Source organism: Solanum verrucosum, unplaced genomic scaffold (assembly GCF_900185275.1).
Source record: "Solanum verrucosum unplaced genomic scaffold, falcon-dt-bn FXZP01000238.1, whole genome shotgun sequence".
NCBI lineage: Eukaryota > Viridiplantae > Streptophyta > Magnoliopsida > Solanales > Solanaceae > Solanum > Solanum verrucosum.
The window spans coordinates 52,317-72,454 of record NW_026020630.1 but is presented as its reverse complement, the minus strand read 5'-3'; the positions used below and the strand labels follow the sequence as shown (position 1 = coordinate 72,454).

The following is a 20,138-nucleotide window of genomic DNA, read 5'->3' as shown; positions in this document are numbered from 1 at the left end:
ACAATTTTAATGATTTACTTATAAATATTCTCAAATTTATTATTATTTCACCACTTAATTAATATTAATTATATGTTGAGTAAAAAATGAACCAAGAAAGTATTATTAGTATCCCTCAAAGGAGAGTCATATTTTTTTTTCCAATTTAGCTCGTCATATCAAACTTATCACATATGAATAATTTGTCCAAAACGCACATAACAGTAAATTTACAATAAAAAAATTTTCTTCTTCTCTCCATTATTTTTTCTCTCACTTTTTTTTTTTTGATTTCGCAATCAGTGTTTGATGACCACATTAAACACCGATAAAATTTAGACCACGCAATACAAAACTCATTAGTGGGTGACTGCTAGACCCATAAGGAGGTGACGCTCTCGACATACATAATCATATATCATATATATATATATATATAAAAGAGAACCTTATGACTGCCTACGTGACGTCACCACAAACCAGAATTCCCTTTTAATTTATTTATTTCCAAAACTAGCCTTCCCTTTTCATGAAAAGTTGTGACTTTTATGAATAGTTGCGACTTTTATGAATAGTTGCGACTTTAATGAAGAGTTGCGACTTTTATGAAAAATTGTGACTTTTATGAAGAGTTGAGACTTTTATGAAAAACTGTAACTTTTATGAAAAGTTGCGACTTTAATGAAAAGTTGCAACTTTTATGAAAAGTTCTGGTTGTGACCTTTCCGAAGGGTTGCAACTTTGTCAAATAATTATAACATTTCCGATAAGCACAATAAACATTTGTTCACACTACCCTTAATTATCTACAAATAGAGACATTTTTTTTCATTTTAAAACAACGAAAATTCAGAACTTCTTCTTCTTCTTCACAATTAAATATTTGTGTACTTTGCTCATATTGAGTGGCTCACTGACATCATTGTTTATGTTACAGATCTTGATATGTTTTTTTACCATCATTAATTTATGTTTATGTTGTTAAGGATAAATAATAAGATGTAATAATTTTCATTTTCTTTTACATTATTAATGTTTGTTACTACATAATCTTGTAAGTAAGATAATATTGTATTTTAGTTTTAATGACTGATAAGTTTAAGTATTATTTTATAAATTTCATGATATTAAATTCCCACACAAAGCACAAATAATTTTACTAATTTTCTCTATAAATAAAATTGAAAGCCCAAACCTCTAAGCTCTAATTAAAGAAAAAACGATCCCACCGATACACCACGATTCACCTTTGGTGAAACAAAAAGGAAGTCTCCCGTCTCTTTCTTCCCTTACTTTCACACACGCATTTAACCAAACACGTAATGTGCATATTCACGCTATGTCTTTTCTCTCTGTATTTCTTCGAAACCCCTAAAAACCTCTGCTTTTATCTTTCTTTTTTAGCCAATTAGAGGTTTTTTTTTCTTTGATTCGGTGAAAGATTCAATCTTTCTCCTTCTCCGGTCGGTGAACATATGGTTACGTTTGGTGTTTTTTTTTTCAATTTATTTTGTGTGATTTTTGTTAAATTACTATGGAGAGATCCGATTGCAAAGATTTCATGGACTTGTCTAACTCTTCGAGCTCCATCTCAGGTCAGCTCACTGCATTTTCCCCTTCTTAAATGGGTTTTTTTTAATTGATGATTCAGCTGGTTTTTTTTTTTTGTTTTTGTTTTTTTAGATGGGACCCAAGTTTCATTCTTGAATTGTGTTTTTTTTTTTTGTTTAAATTGGGTTGAAGTTTGGTGGGAACGAGCTGAATGCATATATGAGATTTGTATAGCTATTTGATTAGTTTGAGATAAAGGCGAAGTTGCTATTTTTTTTTTTTTTTTTTGGGTTGATTATGCTTCTGCTTGAATTTGGTTTGAGTTACTGTTTTATTCCTATCTGGGTTTCAGCTATTTCATTTCTTAAGTGAAGTTTTTGTTTGTTAAATGGGATAAGAGGAAACATATATAGAGGATTAATAGAACGATCCAACTTCATTCTTGAAGTTTGTGGAGATGAGCTGAATGCATATAGGAGATTCATATATGGAAGAGTAACCGATTCGGCTCTGCTTGGATTTCATTTGAGTTACTGTTTTATTCTATATGGATTTCAGCTAGTTCGTTTCTTAAGTGGAAAGTGGGGGTTTAAAATGGGTGGTATAGATATAGAGGATTCATACAGAGACCCAACTAGTTCATCCTTAAATTGTGTCTTTTGGTTGAATTTAGTGAGAATGAGCTGAATGCATAAAGAAGATTCATATAGCAAATGGATTAGTTTGAGACTAAGGCGTAGTTGCTATTGTTATCCTCTTGTTTTTCTTTTCAGGCATGATGCTCTACGGGATGGATATAGATGATTCAACTAGTTCATTTCCTAAGTGGTTTTTTTTTTTTCAATGAGTCAGAATTGAGGGAATATATATAGAGGATTCGGATAGCATCTCAACTAGTTCATTTTTCAATTGTGTGTTTTCTTTGGTTGAAATTTGTTGGATTGAGAGGAATGCAGATAGAAGATCTATATAGCAGCCTGATTAGTTTGATTAAGGCATAGTTGCTATTGTTGTCTGCTTGTTTTTCTTTTCTGTCTTGATGCTCTTACTGAAATTCATCCAATTTACTGTTTGATTCTATCCGTGTTTCGGTTGAAGAGTCCCACATCGTTCGGTGAAGGGATGGCTTGGGCAATCCTCAACTCTTGAGCTAGCTAGCTTTTAGGGTTGAGTTAGGTTCATGACCAATTTTCTTTACAGTTTCCTGTATTACATTTAAAAGAAAATCCGTGCTTGTTTTTGGATGTGGAAACGGTGTATAAATTTTGACTTTTTTCCTTTGGTTAAGCAGATAGTGCTCTCTTCGATGCATCACAATATGCATTTTTTGGACGAGATTCAGGAGAGGAAGTTGAATTGGGTGGTCTAGAGGAAGAAGGAAACAATTGTGTTCCCGTGGTGGATGGTGGATTTGGTGATGTCGATACACATGAGTACCATTTGTTTGAAAAAGATGAGGTACATCCTTCTGTTACTCTGTTTTGGATTTGAAATGAAATGTTTGCCTAATGACGGTTTGGTATTTAATGAAAAGTGTGGTCATGTAGCCACTCTTGGACATTGACATTTGTTTTTTATCTTTATATAATGAGGAAAAAGGAAATAAATAAACTTGGCATCTACACATTCTATTACCGAAAATACTAGAGATAAACTCATTTTCTTCTTTGGTCTTACTAATTATGGGCACTCAAGTTATGAGAACTTGTAGTTAGGTCTTCTGTAGCATTTATGGTACTGAAACATTGATATCATACATATATTGCACCAGGAGCAAATGCATAAATTGGTCCTTGGATTTGCTACTTCATTTTCCAATCTTTGTTTCTTGTTTACTTTTGTGCTCATTGCATTTTACTTCCAATTTTATGTGAGATGACATCCTTTAGTTTCCTACTGGTGAATCAATAAAAAGAAAAATGGAAATTTTATCATTTTGTTGTCCTCTGCCCAGTTCTTTTCTTGCTTTGTCACTTAAGAGTCCTGAAACCCTTCCCATGTACTCTACAATCAGGAGTCCACTATAGTCTTTCCTTTCATCATTGATCTATGAGGCTATTTGGAGGGTTAGGATGGTGGTTTTAAAGTTTTGGTCCAAGTTTCCGAGCTGCAATTAAGGTTTGTGCTGGTTTGGAGAAGTGGTAGTGAGGTAATCAGCAAAGGGTGGCAGAAGGCATGGTTTTTTTAGCTTCACTCTGATTAGGTCTGCGGTACCCACGATGAACGATATTTCCTCGTTCACTAAAGTTTAGGCTGAAAAATGTTGATTGCTAGTACAAGTTTTAAGATTGGCGTTTAGCTCTAACTTGAGGGAAAAGAGTGCAAGTTTCCTTTTTTTTTTTTAATTTGGTTTTGGAATTTTATCAATGGGTTTATCTTGTTATAACTGGCGGATGTGCTGTCTCGTTGCCAATTAATAGTTTTATATTTGGAGTACTTATTGTTTTTATTTGACCCACTTTCTTCTCTTCTGGCTCAGGAGTTTCATATCACTCTCATTAAGTTGCATTTAGCTTATGTCTGATCCCTAAAAATTTTTGGTGCCATCTCTTGTGAATTTGTGCCTTTGGTGGTTTGAGCATGCTATATTTTTTATTACTTTGATAAACTGTTGACGTATTGTACTTTTCTTTGTAGTTATACCTCTTTTGCTGCCTATACTAATATACTGCTTTATTTTCAGGGATCAGCTTTGGGGTCTTTATCTGACATAGATGATCTGGCAACTACATTTTCAAAGGTTTGATCACAAGTGTACCTTATTAAGTGTTGCTGTTCATTATAATAGCTGGTTATGCTATTTTATTTTATCTCTTCTTGATTCTGAATAGAAATCCGGTTAATTTTGCTCATATGTAATTTGTCGATCTCTAAGGGGTCGTTTGGTATCAGCAATAAGGATAACAATCTGGGATTATTTTATCCCGAATAACTTGCTTGCAAGTCAAACAACTTACTACTAACTAGTAAGGGTGTTGGAACTGTGGCTTGTAAATTTTATTGTAGCATCTTCTCTTAGAAATGTGAAACTATTCTGTGGTATCAATCTGATTAGTGTCCTGTCTTTGAAGGGGATAATGATTGGATAGTTGCAAAATATTGAACTTGAGGCGTAGGTGAAGAGAAACAGAGCTTTTTAAGCACACTTGGAACTAATAATTTTCTTTTTCTGATTTACATAGTCTTCTAGTACTCTGAATGGGCACTAAAAGGAAAGGCTGTCTCAAATGTACTTGATTTGATCATTAATATCTTAAAATTTGAAGATCTTGGTTTTGCATGGCATGCGTCTTCGATTTACCTTCCGATCTTTTCTGCATATTGCAAAGTCAAGTATGCTTACATGATTATTTTTTAAAGCATACATGATTTTTTTCTTTTCTCCAGTTGAACAGAAATGTCTCAGGACCTAGGCATCCAGGAATTATTGGTGATCGTGGATCAGGATCGTTTTCGAGGGAAAGTAAGTGCACATGTGGATTCATCTTTGAGTCAATATCTGATATTACTTTTTTATATTGAAAAAAATCTCTTGGGCTTTCTGCTGTATGAAATTCACTATTTTCTTGCTAATTTTATCTGATGCTACTTTGTAATAGAAATCATATTCCTTTAACACTATCTGCTCTCCTGCATATTGGGCCACTAGTCCAAGTCTGTAAATTTCTGAAATATCATAAAGTTTCTCTTTCTTTGTTGTCTCCAAAGTCTCTTTTTTTTTTGTTGTCTTGCTCATTTATTTATATATTTATTTGTCTTGCATATTATTTTTCATTGGCAACTTGTGTATAACGAAATGTAATAGGATCTAAGTTTGGGGCTTCTACACATTTGTACTCCTTTTCTCTGCTTATGTGTGTGACATGTGGTTATGTCTCTGCTTTGTTGTTTATCAAATGGTTGTGTTGAGCATTAAGTGGGAGAATACAAAAAGTTATTGACTTATGCTGAAATCATCTCCTTACCATCTTTCGTCTTTTTAAAAGGAAATCTGTGAGACTATCTAGGAAAAATTGGATTGCCTTTGAAACATATTCCAGATTAGATCTATTGTTAATGATTGTCATTCTAATGATGAGTTTCCATGTAGCTCTCTTTGATTGACCGAAATTGTTTGCAGGTTCGTCGGCAGCTGAATGGGCAAAGGAAACTGATTTTCCTGATTGTTTTGATCAGCATTTGTCTGACACTGAATGTCACCAGGAAAACAAAAGATGGTCTTCACAGTCTTATTTCTCTCCTGTGCATCTGTCAGAGTCAAAACCGTTGTATAGAACATCCTCAAATCCTGAGCAACCACAACAACTTCAGCGCTTCTCAAGCGAACCCATTTTATTGCCAAAGTCATCTTTCACTTCTCTCCCTCCTCCGGTTGGCAGATCTCTACAAGCCTCACCATACAGTCTATCATCTCATCAAAGCATGCCATCTCTTGCTGCTGGACCTCAGTCTCCCTATTCAGATGCCAATCTCTCCACTTTGTCAAATCCTAATATCCATTTACCAGGCTTGTCTCATGGGCTTCATTATGGTGGAAACATGCCACAATGGATACCTCCCAGTCTTTCTCTTGATACCCGTCTGCAAAATCACTGGACTAGTCACGTGAGTCTCAGCCATGGGGATCATTCTAGACTATTAAATAGTTTATCTCCGCATCAATTTCCTCAGAATGGTTTGTTATCTCCTCTGTTAATCTCTTCCCAGCAACTGCAGCAGCGAAGATTGCATCATTCAGTTCAACCATCTTTAGCTCATTTTTCTGCACTGCCTTCCCAATTTAATTCCTTTCCTTCTCCTGCCCACCTCGGTAAGCATGGGTTGGCTGATTTTAGAGATTCAAAATCTAAGTCATCACATAAAGGTAGACAGAATGTGCGCTTTTCTAAACTAGGCTCTGAAGGCGGTAGCCAAAAAAGTGAGAATAATGTTCCCAAGTTCAGATCTAAGTACATGACTGGTGATGAAATAGAGAGCATCCTGAAAATGCAGCATCCTGCAACACATGGCAATGATCCATATGCGGACGACTATTATTACCAAGCTCGCCTTGCAAAGAAAGCAGCTGAGTCGAGGTCAAAACATCGTTTTTGTCCAAACAAGGAGCAACCTTCACGATCACGCAATAGTACAGACTCGCAGCCTCACCTCCATGTTGATGCTAAGGGGCAAATTTCATTTTCTTCCATCCGCAGGCCTCGTCCTCTTCTTGAATATGATCCACCGGGATTTGTATGTAATGGGAGTGGTGATCAGAAGATGTCTGAGAAATCTTTGGAGCAGGAACCAATGCTTGCTGCTAGAATTACAGTAGAGGATGGTTTTTATCTTCTCCTTGAGGTTGATGACATCAATAGGCTACTTCAGTTTAGTCAGCCGCAAGATGGTGGTGTTCAGCTGAGGCGGAAGCGGCAGATTCTGTTGGAAGGCATGGCTGCCTCACTTCAGCTTGTTGACCCGCTTGGAAAAAGTGGCAGTTCAGTTGGGCTGACCCCTAAAGATGACATTGTGTTCTTATGGTTGGTGTCTCTACCAAAAGGCCGGAAACTCATTTCAAGGTATCTTCAGCTTCTTGTACCTGGTGGTGAGCTTGCAAGAATAGTTTGCATGACAATTTTTCGCCATTTAAGGTTTTTGTTTGGCGGCCTTCCACCTGATCTAGGAGCTGCTGAGACTATCACTGCACTTGCAAAAACAGTCTCTGCATGTACAAGTGGCATGGACCTTAATTTGCTTAGTGCTTGTCTAGCTGCTGTTGTTTGTTCCTCAGAGCAGCCACCTCTTCGCCCTCTTGGAAGCCCTGCTGGAGATGGAGCCTCTGTTATTCTTAAATCTGTTCTTGAAAGGGCAACTTATCTCTTGACTGATCCTCAGGCTGTTAACAGCTTCAGCATGCCTAACCCTGCCCTTTGGCAGGCATCGTTTGATGCCTTTTTTGGTTTACTTACTAAGTATTGTTTGAGTAAGTATGACTCTATAATGCAATCGCTCGCTTCACCAGCCCAGTCAAACACAGAACTGATTGGTTCAGAAGCTGCAAGAGCTGTAAGCAGAGAAATGCCAGTCGAACTCTTACGTGCTAGTCTCCCACACACAAATGAGCACCAGAGGAAGCTGTTGTTGAATTTTGCTCAGAGGTCCATGCCTGTAACTGGATTCAATGCTCATGGTGAAAGCAGTGAACAAGTAAATCCTGAATCTGTAAGCTGTTAGTGGAGATGCTAAGATGCCACAACTGCATATAGTTCTCAAGATCACCATCTGGCTGCCTTTTTCAGAACACAACGTTGTGCTTTACCTCCATGCCAGTAGAAATGTTGAAGGCTAGAAGCAAGGGTATGTGGGGCGTCATTTTAATGCATAAAGCTCCTCTTCCCCTTCTAACTTGTGTTTCTTGTGTTTCTTTTTCTTCTTCTTTTTCCTTTCTCCCTGCCTTTTCTTTCCATGCTTCTTTCTCCTTCCTTCCCTCAACTTTTCTTCATTTTTTTTTAAAGTAAAAGTTTTGTTCTTTCCCTTTTTCCTTTCTCGTTTGTGACAAGTCTCATCTTACGTAACTGTGTATAATGTTAGAAAGTGATGGGGTTATTGGTCTCTCCTTTTAGTGTTTCTCATCCAAAGAGCTTATTTTTCATTGCTCTTCTGTAAACTTGGATTAAAGCTGGAAAGATAGGATGTACAGGCCATTTATGTGGAGTTTAGGGAGCACTCTGACTTGGCTATCTCCCCTCTCTTTATCGGGGAAGAAGGTGTTCACCTGAAGTGACGTTGGCTCATAGGACGTAATGGTAACTCTGCAGGTTTGATAGGATACATTTGCTAGACTTGAAGCTTAGCATGGATGATAACTGTAATAGTAATTACATGCTCTTGTTCATCGACTATTATTTTACTGTAACATTTCCCCATTTTGTTTACCGAGTTGATTTGAAAGTTGTCATCCCCCGTCAATGGTTCAGATATGGCAATGAACATTATAGCTTTTACCAGTGTTAACATGTTGGATAAACTGTAGGTATATGTTGTCTTCTTCAGTCGTCGCAATATGAAAAGGGTTGTGTATTCTAATCACTCGTCACTGTATGCGACTGAATGTCAACACCAGTGCTAGTTCAGTGGTATAATGACATGTCTCGTTTGATGTAAGTGCTGAATTTTTCCCAGCCAATCGAAATCGATAGTTTATGTATGTTAGAGCAGTGTTTCTCTGTAATGTTTTGCTTCTTAGCAATTCATGTCTATTATATGGTACACAGCATGTAAAAAAAACAGGGGCCTGTTGCTTTGAATACTAGAACTGTATAGATCAGCAACACTAATATGTTGGCTGAAAAAAGCTTTACTTTTGACTAAAGCTTTTGCCATCTTAGATGAGGTTACTTTCTCTGAGCTTTCGTTTGGTCGTAGATTTTGAAGTTGGAATTTGAAAATTTAAGTTTACGAAGTAGTGATTTTTGAAATTTGAAGTTTGTGTTTGGACATACATTTTATTTGAGAAAACTTAAAAGTCCTATGAATGGTAGTTTCGTGAGTTTTGAAACTTGAAGTTGTGTTTGATAGATCCCTTGTAACATTGCTTCAAAATTTGGTGGGGGACGAAAGTTGGACAAGAAAGCATCAATTCCAACAATATCTTATTAATTTGATTATTGATTTAAGGTGTTTACAAATAAAAAATTGATAACACCTAAAATTGGACCAAACAATAATCACCCTAAGCAATGAGTTGTTCAATTGTTCATTCCCTCCTTTTCAATTTAATTGCGTTATCTTCCTATTTAATTTATCTTAAAAACAATCCCTTTTCTTTTTTAACAACATTTTAATTTTAACTTTTTACCTAATATATTAAGAACGAACAATTCATTCAAAACTCCTCTTTAATCTTTTAAAACTTTATATCAAATCAAAACGAAAACAATAATAAAAGCTGCCACAACTGCGAGTCGCAGACAGCGGTGCGCCTTGCTTTTAATAGCTTTCTCTTTCTTTCCCATTTCCTCCATTGAAGACATTTTTTATCTGAAAATTTTTCTCCCCAAATTTCATCTTCCTCATTCACAATCAGTTTAAGCAAAAAAAAAAAAAACCATTTTTTTTGGTTGAAATATTGTTCGTCCCTACGATTGTGGTGCCTCAACTCTCAACACAGCAAAAAATTCAGTTGAAATTTCAAGCTTTTTACAGGATAAAATCGATTTTTAAGGTATTTTTGCTAGCTCGAGTTGTTATTAATTATTTTTTTTCATGTAATATCGTTTAGTTAGGGTAGATCTATGATATCTGATTTTTGTAGATTTTTTTTTTATGGTTGTGCTTGATTTTTAGTTGAAATGCATGGTCCTAGTTTGCTTTAGAATTTAATTTTCTGCTTTAAGATTACTTCTTATAAGAGGTGAACGTTTAGTTATTCAACTAATTGAGTATTAATTTGTGTATTAATTTTTATTTTTTAAGGAATTATTAACTTGCTTCTGAGTTGGGATGGTGTTCTTAAAGCTTTGGTGAAATTTAGTAATTAGTCCAAAAAGAATACAAAGTCAATACTCTCTCCGTCATATATTAGTTGATTATCTCATTAAAAATATTGTTTTTAAATTGCTTTTCACTTAGTAAATTAAGGTAAAATTAATTTATTAAAAAATATTCATTTTACCCATACAATTAATACTATTTGGAAGGCTAAACAAATTTAGATGTTAGAAAATTTTCTTTTTATAAGAGTTCATTAATTACTTTATATCTATTTATCCAATGATATTTATTCATACTTACTATGCTATTGAGCATATTTTTTTGGGCTAACTCATCGGTGGCCTCCTAAACTTGGCACCAACTTTCACTTGGACACTTTAACTAGGTTTTGTTCATTTTAAGCACCTCATGTCAAACCTCATTGTGTTATTTTGACACTTTTTATATTTTCAAAACCGCATTTTAAGTGCGTACATCCAGACGCCTCTTATGTGGAAAAATAAACGAATTGGTATGTGACACGTGGAAATTTTATTTTATTTTTAAAAATCTCAATTTTACTTTTTTTTTTCTTTCTTCTAGATCCCAAACCCCATGCCCCCACCTCTTTTCTTCTTCTTCTTGCGCCTCCTTCCCCTTCATCTGTTCTTCTCCATCAAAAAGGCAAGAACATAGGTTAGTTTACAAAATAAAATACGTTTTGGAGAATAAGGGAAATCATACCAAATCGAAAAGTTTTTATATGACATTTAAAAGAAGATGATTTCTTGTGCTACTACGATTGGGATTTACAATGAATGATATGTAAAATAAATTATTTTTTTTTTCATTGGAGGTTGTTCTTTATTTCTTTTTTATTCCTTGAAATCAATTTAATTTTCAATGGAGAAGGTAAGAATGTAAATCAGTTTTTCCATTTGAAAGAAGTTGATTTCTTTTTTTGTTCCCTTGAAATCAATTTTGTTTTTGAATATGTATCAAATGCAAATTTGATTTTCAAAGAAGATGAAAGAATCAAAGAGTGTAACCTAGTAAAATATTGTAGAATTTTTTAAAAAAGTTGTGTGGTGATGGAGGATGGTAGAAGGTGGGGAAGATGGAAGGGAAAAAGCAAGGAAGAAGAAGGAGAAGAAAATATTTACAAAAAAAGTCTCTGACGCGCTCAAAATTTGTGTAGCACACGTACTGTGCTTAGTCAGCAAAAAGTGTCAAAATGACACAGCGAGACCCCACATGAGGTGTCTAAAATGAACATCGCCCACTTGAGGTGCCTAAGTGAAACTTCGTGCCAAGTTTAGGGGGCCACCGATGGGTTAGGCCTACTTTTTTTATAAATTATTTTGATGTCCATCAATATGGATAAAGGGTAAATTAGTAAAAATGATTATCTTATTTATGGTTTCTTAAACACTGTATAAAATGAAAAGCAATCAACTAATATGGAACGGATTGGATATAGGAGGCCTTGTTAAACCTTTAAGTCTAAAGCACAATAAGAAATAAGTGTTTGATTAAGTGCAAAATACCTAAATTGAAAATATACAACAAATAAAAAATATATACTAGGTAAAATTAAAGAAAATTTATAATATGCTATACATTCATTTATGTACTTGTCTTTACTGACTATAATCCCAAAATTAACGTTTTCTTTGATGGAGTTGAATGTGTAAAAAAGATATCTTCACTTTTAAGAGTAAGAGAAGTAATTGAGTTTTGTATTCTCTTGTGATTATTTCTTTCTAAAATACTACTCATAATTGTGTCTTTAATTTTTTTGTTTATAGGTATGGATCCTCCACAGGTGACTGTACATTCTGGTCCAGAAGTTTATGATGTGCTAACGTTGCAGGCGGAACATCGATCACAAAGTGTGTGGAATGGGACCTTGAGGGGAGAGAAAGCATGTCTACATCCACGTCGTACAGATCATGAATTATGGCAACATTTGAAGCATCGTCCTTTGCATCCCCGTATTCTTGACTATTTTGGTAGGTGTGGATTTAGGGGGGTTGTAGAGGTAGGATGTGTTCCATATGATTGGGGAGTCATTACTGCACTAATTGAGAGGTGGCGTCCAGAGACACATACTTTCCACATGCGTACAGGTGAGGCAACAATCACATTGCAGGATGTCGAGCTCATGTTTGGCATGTGTGTAGATGGTGACCCTTTGCTTCAAGCTGGTGCTAGAGATATCTCTGTTCAGGGGTGGCAACAGTTGATCTATGAGCTTACTGGTTGGGCACCTGTTGAGAATTGCTTTACTGGCGTTAGTAGGTTGTATGTAAGTAGTTTAGTTGCATATATGGACGGCTTAGATGCTATTACAGACCAATCGGCCGAGGTTAATGTGCAACAAAGAGTTAGGTTGTATCTATTATGGTTGTGCGGTGGCACAATATTTCCTGATAAGTCCGGTTGTAAACTTAGTTTAGACTTTCTACTAGATATGCGGGACCTTAGCACAATGGGAACACAAGCTTGGGGAGCATCCGCATTGTCGTACCTGTACAATTGTCTATGTCGTGCTTCAATGTCCGCGGCTAGCGATGTATGTGGATTTCTTTCTTTGTTGCAGGTATTTGATTTTTCATTTATGTGGTTTTATTTGCCTCTCTTATTTTGATAGCTATAATCTTTATAGTTTTAAAATTTTCTTAATGTAGGTCTGGGTTTGGGAGCGACTTATCCCGATGCAACCATCATTGCGTCCTCCAAGAGAACCTATGTCTCCACCTGAGCCACTTACGGCACTTGCATGAAAGTGGACTCGTTGTAGAGTTCGCCAAAATGAGGTGCGAGGTGTGCTTGCCATTTGCAGGGATGTATTAGACAACCTAAATGATGGCCAGGTGATTTATCGTAATTTATGTTTGCTTTTTGATTGAGTATTTATTCGAATAGAATTGTAGAATTTGTTTAATTTATTGAATGTTTATGTTTTTCTGCTATAGTTTGTTTGGGAGCCTTATTCAGAGACTATCATTAATGGGCTCCCTGAGTGGTGCCGGCGTGGCCGAGATGTTTGGATGGCACAAACACCCTTAATTTGTGGAATCTATCGTGAGTGGCACATGGTAGACCGTGTCCTAAGACAGTTTGGTAGGGAGCAACATATTCCTGGACCATGCACTACATTTGACCACCTTCATTTCAAGCGTGACAAGCGATTTAGGGTAACACAACAAGATATACATTATTTTGAGTTTATGGCTGCTTTTTGGGCACATCGTCGAGATAACATAATTCGTGCTGAGCTATTGATTGAAGCTTCAAGGTCACGATTAGAGTACTTTGATTGGTATCACCGTCACTCGCGGATTTTTATAGGAAATCCAACTCATGAAGTGGATAGGGGATATCAACACATGGCAGGCAGACATGAGGCATTGGTATGTATCGTACATCATTGTACTTGTTTGATATTTTACACGTATCTTAGACCATTGACTACGGACACGTATTATCTTTTAATTTGTTTTAGGCTCGAGGACATCAAAATTCATATAAGTTGGCTCTCAGTGTCGGGAATGATCCTACCGCGTCTGATGCAGAGAAGGTTTTGGCAGAGAAGTTCAGCCGCATTTCAGTGGAGTCTATGACTGCTGCCTCCCTGGGGACGCGGTTGAGCTTTGCTCCAGATTATACACCACCAACTGAATACGAGGAACTGCCTATTGTGCCTGTTCGACGTCGTCAAAGGCAAGCTGTACATAGGGATGAGGTACGCAGTAGAGGACCTCGAGGGGGCCGAGGTCAACGTCGTGTTGATCACCAATTGGTTGATGAAACGTGTACATCCATTTCCTTATGGCGCGAACCTCCTATATATTGATGTGTGACTTTGCCATAATAAGTGAGTATCAACATAATAACAATCACGTTGTTGTTTAAATTGAAATGATCCTCCTTATAATCATTCATGAGATGCTAAAATAAATCAACTCTTACATGATTTTCGCCATTTTAACTTTTTAAAATAAAATAAAATTGCAAGACTTATTTTAAAAAAAAAGAGTTAATTGTACATGCCTCATTTTATGTTAACTGTAATAAAGATAATAGTCATAAAACACTTCAATTCCCAGAAGACCAGGACTTCATTATGACAATTCAAAGTTGTAAAATAATTAATATTCCCTTATTTTGAGGCTTTAGATCTATTTTTGCACCATTTATTCATCTTCATTTCTCTTTTTTTTCTTGCTTTCTATAATTTATATTTATAAAATTTGTTGAATCGCTTCTCTTGTTTATCATTTCTTTCTGGTAATTAAGGTTCTTTCGTTCTCTCTTGAAGTTATTGGATCATTTTTAAAAAAGAAGATATATTATGTATTTAGAATAATTTAGCATGAAATTTCTCATTTTACTATATCCCTACAAATATCTCTAGTTTGTAAAGATCCTAAGTTTTAAAGGTTTGTTCATTCTTTCTTAAAATGCATGCCCAATCAAAGTGTATCGTGTAAAATATGATGGAGGTAGTACTACGTAAAACTTTCTCATACTCTATGTTTACACCAGATCAATAATGCAAGATAAGTGTTTTTCATACATACGTTCATTTTTTTTAACCATAGTTAGGTGGTGATGTATATTCTTGCTTTAATTTTTAACCGCTAAGGTCAATTTGCTTAGTTTGATATAAACATCGAGTCAGAATAAGTATTTACATGGTTTTTCTTGGTGAAGGTGAGTGAAGTTTTGCAAGTATGATTTTTGCAATAGGAAAACAATTGCTTTGAGTAATAGAATTATTTTTTTTAGTGAAAAAAGTAAGTGAGCTCTCTCCTTTTATGTCTTTTTGTTAATTTAGAGTCAATCTTGTGAGCCTTTTGGGTTAATATTAGGAAAAAGGTTCAGATTCACTCCTCTATGGATATTTCTTAATTTTACCTTTCGTTATAGTTTGATGTTATTCATAGCATTACCATTAGCAAATCGTCTCGTATTTGCTCGACTCTAATTGAGGTCCAGAGTGTGGACCAGGTGGATAGAAGGTCCAAACGTTACCTCTCTACTTTTTATAATGGTTTAAAATTATCCTCCATTATGCTTCGGATTGGATAGGGTCAAGAGCAAATACGAGAAAATTTGCTAATGATAAATATAACATAGGATAGACTTTGTATGGCAATTAGAAAGAAGCACAATTTGTAAAGTCAAGATCAATGGGAACATCCGCCTGAACAAGCTCAAAATGGGCATTTCTGGCTAGTTTTGAGTTTAGGAGTTGGAGCCTTTTCCCTCAGTTTTAATAGCCTTTGTATTCTTTAAGACTAGTTTGCCTTACAACAACAACATTCCCAGTGAAATCCCACAAGTGGAGTTAGGGTGGATGGAGTATACGCAGACCTTACTAGAGAGGTTGTTTCCGAAGGACCCATGGCTCGAGTACAACAAATCAAAGTAGGTATGGAAGAAAAAAAAAGTAGTGAGGAAAACATAGCAACTAGTCAAAAGAACAATAACAACATAGTGCGATAACTGAAGCACAATAAGCACAAATGATAAAGGAAATCAAAAGCAGTAACTACAACTTACAAGAATAAGGATATTACTACGACAACAACACTCCAGTACCCTCTGTCCTTCTATCCTAATTCGTGACTGCTACGCCCTCCTAACTAGTTTGCCTTAAATGCAATAATTTGACTTTTAAAGTACTAGTACAGATTCAATAGCTGCAAAATGATACATATACATGGTCATTAACCACTAGTTTCATAAATAGTAGGGATAAGGGTTTGAAAAATACCTCAACTTTGATCGAATTTGCTGTTGCGATACTAAACTTTCATGAGGACCTATTACCTACCGAGACTATTTAATACCGTATTTTTTAACCCTGAACTATTTAATAGTGTATTTTAAAGGTATATATGTGCCCACGTGGACACATTACTATTTATAATTTTGCATTATTTTTTTATGTCCACGTGGGCAAAAATGTATGTTTAAAATATGGTATTAAATAGTCTAGGGAGGTAATAGGTCCTCATGAAAGTTTAGTATCGCAACAACAAATTCGACCAAAGTTGAGATATTTTTCAGACCCTTATCCCTAAATAGTATTAGTGTAATGTGGAAGAACTATCATTTATAGTATGATTCAAATGGATATAAGATGAATCACTCCAATTTCTCATCTAAAAATCATGAAGTTTGAAGTGGAAAAGTACTCTAGGAATGCTAAAGGCGCTTACACGTTTCTTTTTTCAGGCATGGATATATTGGTGGTGTCCAAGAGAAGGAACAATATTACTAGAAAACTGCTCTTGGCCGCTGGCATTACTGCAATTTGTTTTCTTATATTCAGAACATCACCTGGTTTTAGTAGTTTCATGAAGGTTAAATTCTACTCGAAGTTTTCATCTTATGCATTGCATTCTCATTTACTTCTTCAACCCCGAATTTCAAGTGATCTATGGTCCACAACAGTTTAAATGTCGTTTAAATGTGTGGTCATCTCATCTAAAAATTTAAACTGGTAAGAGAGAATGTTAACGCACTTCTATTTACTTAGTGATATCAAAACTATATTTTGCTGAAGCAGGGCTAGTTCAAACATACAATTTTTTCTTATGCAAATGTTTTACCTTTAGATTCTTTTTCGTTTTGATAACGACAAATCTAATAGTCATTTTTTCATTTAAAATTTTCAGTTTGCTCAACGCGAACCTGGTGTAACTCATGTCTTAGTTACTGGAGGAGCTGGCTTCATAGGTTCTCATGCTACCGTTCGACTCCTAAAGGATTCATACCGTGTAACTATAGTGGTAAGTTACTTAATCATTTCAGCCGTCCCCCCCCTTCACGAATCAAGTTTTGAACTTGTTTTGACATTGTGCATAATCCCGAGATTCTTTTGAACAGGACAACCTTTCGCGTGGAAACATGGGCGCTGTAAAAGTTCTTCAAGAATTGTTTCCTGAGCCAGGACGACTTCAGTTTATTTATGCAGATTTAGGAGATGCAGTAGCTGTATCCAAAACGTTTGCTTTTATTCTTTCCTCATTTATCTTGATCGCTTCACATCACCTCTTTTACTGATCTAATTCAAAGGCGGAGTCAGGGTTTGAAGTTTATGGTCTAAACCTACCGTTAAAACCATAGGTCGATTGAGTTACTGGTTCTCAATTAAATATTTATACATATTTAATGGATTTCCTAATATTGTAGCTCCGCCCCTGGTCTTGATTATAGGCTGGCGTTTTCATCCTTAACCAGTAACTCAGGTTAACAAGATATTTAAACGAAATGCATTTGATGCTGTGATGCATTTTGCAGCTGTTGCATATGTTGGTGAAAGTACAGAAGAGCCTCTAAGGTACTCCCCAAAATTCTGAAGCTCTAACTCATATCGACTGTATAAAATCGTTCAGTTCGACGCATTTTATACTTCCACCAAAAATAATGATTTCATTCTATGTAGCTCGGACTCTTCAAAAATGTCAACAGGTGCATTTTTTGAGGATCAAACATGGGTATAGAAGCATTTTTGGAGAGTCCGAGCAACATAGATTTCATTTCAAGAGCTAATCTTCCAATGCAGTTGTCTGAAAATAGTGTTCTTTTGTACTTATTGTTTCCGAGCTTGTGCATTTCATACATTCAGAAAGATCGAAATTATGAGAAACCCTTGTTATTCTGTTATAGTAATATTCTCGAGTATTTTGCAGGTATTATCACAATATCACATCGAATACATTGCTACTAGTTAAGGCAATGGCAACATATGGTGTAAAGACACTAATCTACTCGAGTACCTGTGCTACATATGGAGAGCCTGAGAAAATGCCTATTACAGAAGAAAGCCCGCAAGTCAGTAACTGCGTTCCAGTTACTTATTTAGCAATTTACGCTAAATTGATTTTCGATATAAGTAGTTTATGTGTCTATTAAGAAACTTCCTTTGATGTTAACTTGGAACCAGTTCTTTTTCAATTGGACACTTTTGCTGGTGCGGACTTGTGGAGTAATTGTTTGGTTATTATAATTGTAGTCGATCATTCTAGTTTTTCCGGTGTACTGACTTAACTTTGAACAATCAGGCACCGATAAATCCTTATGGAAAAGCAAAGAAAATGGCTGAAGATATCATACTGGACTTTTCAAAAACTTCTGATGTTGCTGTCATGATATTAAGGTAATTTGTGCTATCAATGATTTCTTATATTTTGCCTACGGGATTTAAATTATATATACAGACAGTATAGAATTTTCACACTATCGATGCAATTTAACTTGTTATAACAGATCTCAGTCTATTTCTCGAAGACTTGATACAAAGAGTTACCTTCTGTTGTTGGTTACTGTTTTAAGAAAAGCTATATACTGTCAGTGCACATAGCTTAAACTCTTTTCCAGAAGTGTCGTATTCTAGAAAAGAAGTTTGTTTGTTTCCAATTTCTTACGATTCTCGAATCAAATAATTCAGGTATTTCAATGTAATTGGATCAGACCCTGAAGGAAGGTTAGGAGAAGCTCCTCGACCTGAATTGCGCGAGCAAGGACGGATATCTGGTGCTTGTTTTGATGCAGCCAGGGGAATAATTCCAGGGCTGAAGGTTAGAAGAACATAACACTAGTACTACTATGAATTTAACTTCCACACGCTACACTGACAACGTTAAAACGATTTTCTTCACTATCAAGTCTCCCCTGAGATAATGACGGGTAAATAACCTGGAAAATAAGACAAGTTATCTGCTACAGGCGACGAAAATACATTGATAGTGCAAAAAATTCATTACATTGTCAAATGCGTATCACGTATGAGTAATATTCTTCTACGAGTGCACCAAAATGCTCACTGGGGTGCATGTCGGATCCTTCAAAAGTAGTAGTGCATTTTTTAAGGATATGACACAGGTGTGACAACATTTTCAGAAAGTCCGAGCAACATACCTTTGAAGCTTTCCAATTTGTTATAATGTCCTTAATATGTACCAATGTATTCTTTTCTTCTATATGGTGAATTAACTACAGATAAGGGGAGTAGATTACAACACACCAGATGGAACTTGTATACGAGACTACATCGATGTGACTGACCTAATCGATGCTCATGTCAAAGCGTTAGAGCACGCAAGACCTAGCAAAGTTGGTATCTACAACGTCGGAACAGGAAGAGGTTTGCTTCCTCTGCTTTCTCTGTTTCTAAGTTAAAAGGAATCACTTGACATTTGTATGATGCTTGTTGTTACTACTACAGGTAGTTCGGTGAAACAATTCGTTGAAGCTTGTAAAAGAGCTACAGGAGTTAACATAAGGGTTGAATACCTCACTCGACGTCCAGGAGATTATGCTGAAGTATACAGTGATCCTTCTAAAATTAGACACGAATTGAATTGGATCGCGAGATACACGCTTGAAGAGAGCTTAGCAATAGCATGGAGATGGCAAAAGGCACATAGAAATGGTTACAACTAAAGTAGATAGGTTTAAGATTTGAACTCATGAATTACTTTTTTTGTTTTGAATAGGTAACATTATACGTCTAGCAGACTCAGTGGTGGAGTCAGGATATTTGTCGAGGGAATCCATAATATAAAAAAGGAAAACATACGAAGAAGCCAAGGAGATTCTTGACCATATATATGTATACCCCCTCGCGATAACCTGGCTCCGCCCACACCTATAGGAGGTGCAATGGCACTGGAAATTCATGTGTGTTGGACAACAATGATATCATAGTTGATAGTTTGCTAGGTTTATAACTGCAACATCTTGTGGCAAGTCCTTGTTTTTTTTTAAACATATTGTTGTGTATCAATAGTCATTCAACAATTCACTTGATTGTCATAAGATGTATTCCTTACGTTCCATAATAGTTGTCTATTTTTTCTTTTACACGTCTCTTAAGATTACTTATTAACGACTTAGAAACTTTGTTTTGTAACTTTACAAACTTGTTTATACTTTAAAAAAAAATTAATTATAAAATTGTAAGTAATTTAGAACAAATATTTTTAATAACGTGGAAAATTAATATGAGACGGAGAGAGTATTGCATTTTACTTCTGAAAGGAATGGTAATCCAATGTGTACACAGAAGACAATATTTATTTATTTGTTTAAGGAAGTTCATCATTTACAACAAGAATTGCTATACAAAACTAAAGTAA

At 35.6% G+C, this 20,138-nt stretch overlaps 4 protein-coding genes across 4 annotated transcripts; all 4 read left to right on the top strand.

Annotated features, from left to right (window-relative positions):
* The first annotated feature begins 1,313 nt into the window (after window positions 1–1,313).
* On the top strand, window positions 1,314–8,523 carry LOC125811423 (protein PAT1 homolog 2-like). The gene is made up of 5 exons (XM_049490903.1): window positions 1,314–1,574; window positions 2,822–2,988; window positions 4,214–4,270; window positions 4,918–4,993; window positions 5,651–8,523. The coding sequence occupies exons 1-5, from the start codon at window positions 1,514–1,516 to the stop codon at window positions 7,741–7,743; spliced, it is 2,454 nt and encodes an 817-aa protein (XP_049346860.1). The 5' UTR covers window positions 1,314–1,513; the 3' UTR covers window positions 7,744–8,523.
* A 1,171-nt stretch (window positions 8,524–9,694) lies between these two features.
* LOC125811843 (protein MAIN-LIKE 2-like) lies at window positions 9,695–12,767 on the top strand. Its single transcript, XM_049491394.1, has 3 exons — window positions 9,695–9,733; window positions 11,790–12,583; window positions 12,672–12,767. Exons 2-3 carry the CDS (start codon window positions 11,792–11,794, stop codon window positions 12,765–12,767), a joined length of 888 nt encoding a protein of 295 aa, XP_049347351.1. The 5' UTR covers window positions 9,695–9,733; window positions 11,790–11,791.
* Window positions 12,720–13,840, top strand: LOC125811842 (serine/threonine-protein phosphatase 7 long form homolog). The gene is made up of 3 exons (XM_049491393.1): window positions 12,720–12,857; window positions 12,960–13,397; window positions 13,490–13,840. The coding sequence occupies exons 2-3, from the start codon at window positions 13,035–13,037 to the stop codon at window positions 13,838–13,840; spliced, it is 714 nt and encodes a 237-aa protein (XP_049347350.1). The 5' UTR covers window positions 12,720–12,857; window positions 12,960–13,034.
* Window positions 13,841–16,227: 2,387 nt separating this feature from the next.
* LOC125811424 (UDP-arabinose 4-epimerase 1-like) lies at window positions 16,228–19,535 on the top strand. Its single transcript, XM_049490904.1, has 9 exons — window positions 16,228–16,358; window positions 16,674–16,787; window positions 16,885–16,992; window positions 17,247–17,338; window positions 17,691–17,832; window positions 18,063–18,157; window positions 18,449–18,578; window positions 19,000–19,144; window positions 19,226–19,535. Exons 1-9 carry the CDS (start codon window positions 16,233–16,235, stop codon window positions 19,441–19,443), a joined length of 1,170 nt encoding a protein of 389 aa, XP_049346861.1. The 5' UTR covers window positions 16,228–16,232; the 3' UTR covers window positions 19,444–19,535.
* Window positions 19,536–20,138: the final 603 nt, after the last annotated feature.

Excerpts from the sequence above, each read along its gene's own strand:
- LOC125811423 (XM_049490903.1), top strand. The coding sequence starts at position 1,514 with ATGGAGAGATCCGATTGCAAAGATTTCATGGACTTGTCTAACTCTTCG. Across the intron at positions 4,271-4,917 it reads TGGCAACTACATTTTCAAAG|TTGAACAGAAATGTCTCAGG; the intron begins GTTTGATCACAA and ends TCTTTTCTCCAG. Across the intron at positions 4,994-5,650 it reads AGGATCGTTTTCGAGGGAAA|GTTCGTCGGCAGCTGAATGG; the intron begins GTAAGTGCACAT and ends AATTGTTTGCAG.
- LOC125811843 (XM_049491394.1), top strand. The coding sequence starts at position 11,792 with ATGGATCCTCCACAGGTGACTGTACATTCTGGTCCAGAAGTTTATGAT. Across the intron at positions 12,584-12,671 it reads GATTTCTTTCTTTGTTGCAG|GTCTGGGTTTGGGAGCGACT; the intron begins GTATTTGATTTT and ends TTCTTAATGTAG.
- LOC125811842 (XM_049491393.1), top strand. The coding sequence starts at position 13,035 with ATGGCACAAACACCCTTAATTTGTGGAATCTATCGTGAGTGGCACATG. Across the intron at positions 13,398-13,489 it reads CAGGCAGACATGAGGCATTG|GCTCGAGGACATCAAAATTC; the intron begins GTATGTATCGTA and ends AATTTGTTTTAG.
- LOC125811424 (XM_049490904.1), top strand. The coding sequence starts at position 16,233 with ATGGATATATTGGTGGTGTCCAAGAGAAGGAACAATATTACTAGAAAA. Across the intron at positions 18,579-18,999 it reads GAATAATTCCAGGGCTGAAG|ATAAGGGGAGTAGATTACAA; the intron begins GTTAGAAGAACA and ends AATTAACTACAG. Across the intron at positions 19,145-19,225 it reads CAACGTCGGAACAGGAAGAG|GTAGTTCGGTGAAACAATTC; the intron begins GTTTGCTTCCTC and ends TTACTACTACAG.